At 42.5% G+C, this 1,431-nt stretch overlaps 1 protein-coding gene across 1 annotated transcript; it reads left to right on the top strand.

Moving 5' to 3' along the window:
- The first annotated feature begins 483 nt into the window (after positions 1-483).
- Positions 484-912, top strand: LOC142177193 (uncharacterized). Its single transcript, XM_075245659.1, has one exon. It carries the CDS (start codon positions 484-486, stop codon positions 910-912), a length of 429 nt encoding a protein of 142 aa, XP_075101760.1.
- Positions 913-1,431: the final 519 nt, after the last annotated feature.

Genomic DNA, 1,431 nt, shown 5'->3' with positions numbered 1-1,431 from the left:
AAGCTCACGCCATGCAAGGCCAAGTATACTTTAATAGAACACACTTGTTGCACTTTGACTTGAATTGCCCAGAAACTAAGGCATTATATGTCAGAATACACTACGCATCTGATATCTCGGCTCGACCAGATCAAGTACATCTTCCAAAAGCCGATGCCTACCGAAAATCTAGCTAAAGGGTAAATCCTCCTCAGCAAATTTGACATTGTGTACATAACTCAAAAGGCTATCAAAAGTCAAACTTTAGCCAACCACCTCACAGAAAATCCGGTGGATGGGGATTACGAGACAGTTACTACGTATTTTCCCGATGAGGAAGTATTATTTGCTGGAGAAGATATTGCAGAATCATAACCTGGATGGAGAATATTTTTCGATGGAGCGGCAAACTTCAAAGGAGTTGGAATTGGGGAAGTCCTAATTTCGAAATCTGGACAACACTATCAAGCATAGGCAAATACAAGATTCCCTTGCACCAATAATATGGCTGAATACGAAGTGTGCATCCTTGGGATCAGAATGGCAGTCGAAATGAACGTCAAAGAACTTTTGGTCATAGGAGATTCCGATATATTGATACACCAAGTCCAAGGGGAATGGTCCAACAAGAATTTAAAGATACTTCCGTACCTGCACTGCATGAAGGATCTATGCAAGAAGTTCACGAAGATTGAGTTCAACCACGTACTTAGGATTCAGAACGAGTTCGTCGACGCCCTTGCAACCCTATCATCTATGATTCAACATCTAGACAAGAACTACATCGACCCTATCGAGGTAGAGATCAGGGATCAACATGACTATTGCTTCAATGTAGATGGAGAACCAGATGGTAAACCATGGTATCACAATATCAAGAAATTCCATGCAACCAGAGAATACCCGGAGAATGCTACTAATGGTCAAAAGTGAGCCCTTAGGAGGCTAGGAAACCACATTTTCCTCAACAGGGAAGTCCTGTATAGGAGGATCCTAGATTTAGATTTGTTGAGATGTGTAGACATTTCCGAGACAACCAGGTTATTGGAAGAAATACATGCAGGAACGTGCATACCTCACATAAATGGGTTCACATTAGTCAAGAAGATCTTGAGATCTTGAGGACCCTAGATTTAGGTTAGTTGAGATGTGTAGACATTGTAGAGGCAACCAGTTTATTGGAAGAAATACATGCAGGAACGTGCGGACCTCACATAAATGGGTTCACATTAGCCAAGAAGATCTTGAGAGCTGGATACCTTTGCATGACTATGGAAAGCGACGGTATCCTCTACGTACAGATATGTCACCAGTTCCAGATTCATGGGGATTTTATTCGGGTTCCTCCAAATGAGTTAAACGTAAGGGGTTCACCCTGGCCGTTCGACGCTTGGGGCATGGATTTGATTGGACCTATAGAGCCTTCCGCATCAAACTAGCATCGCTTCATCT

Source organism: Nicotiana tabacum, chromosome 23 (genome assembly GCF_000715075.1).
Source record: "Nicotiana tabacum cultivar K326 chromosome 23, ASM71507v2, whole genome shotgun sequence".
Classification (NCBI taxonomy): Eukaryota; Viridiplantae; Streptophyta; class Magnoliopsida; order Solanales; family Solanaceae; genus Nicotiana; species Nicotiana tabacum.
Note: the sequence above shows the minus strand (reverse complement) of the source record. Positions and strands in the feature narration are given on the sequence as shown.

Coding starts and splice junctions, on each gene's coding strand:
- LOC142177193 (XM_075245659.1), top strand. CDS start 484: ATGGCTGAATACGAAGTGTGCATCCTTGGGATCAGAATGGCAGTCGAA.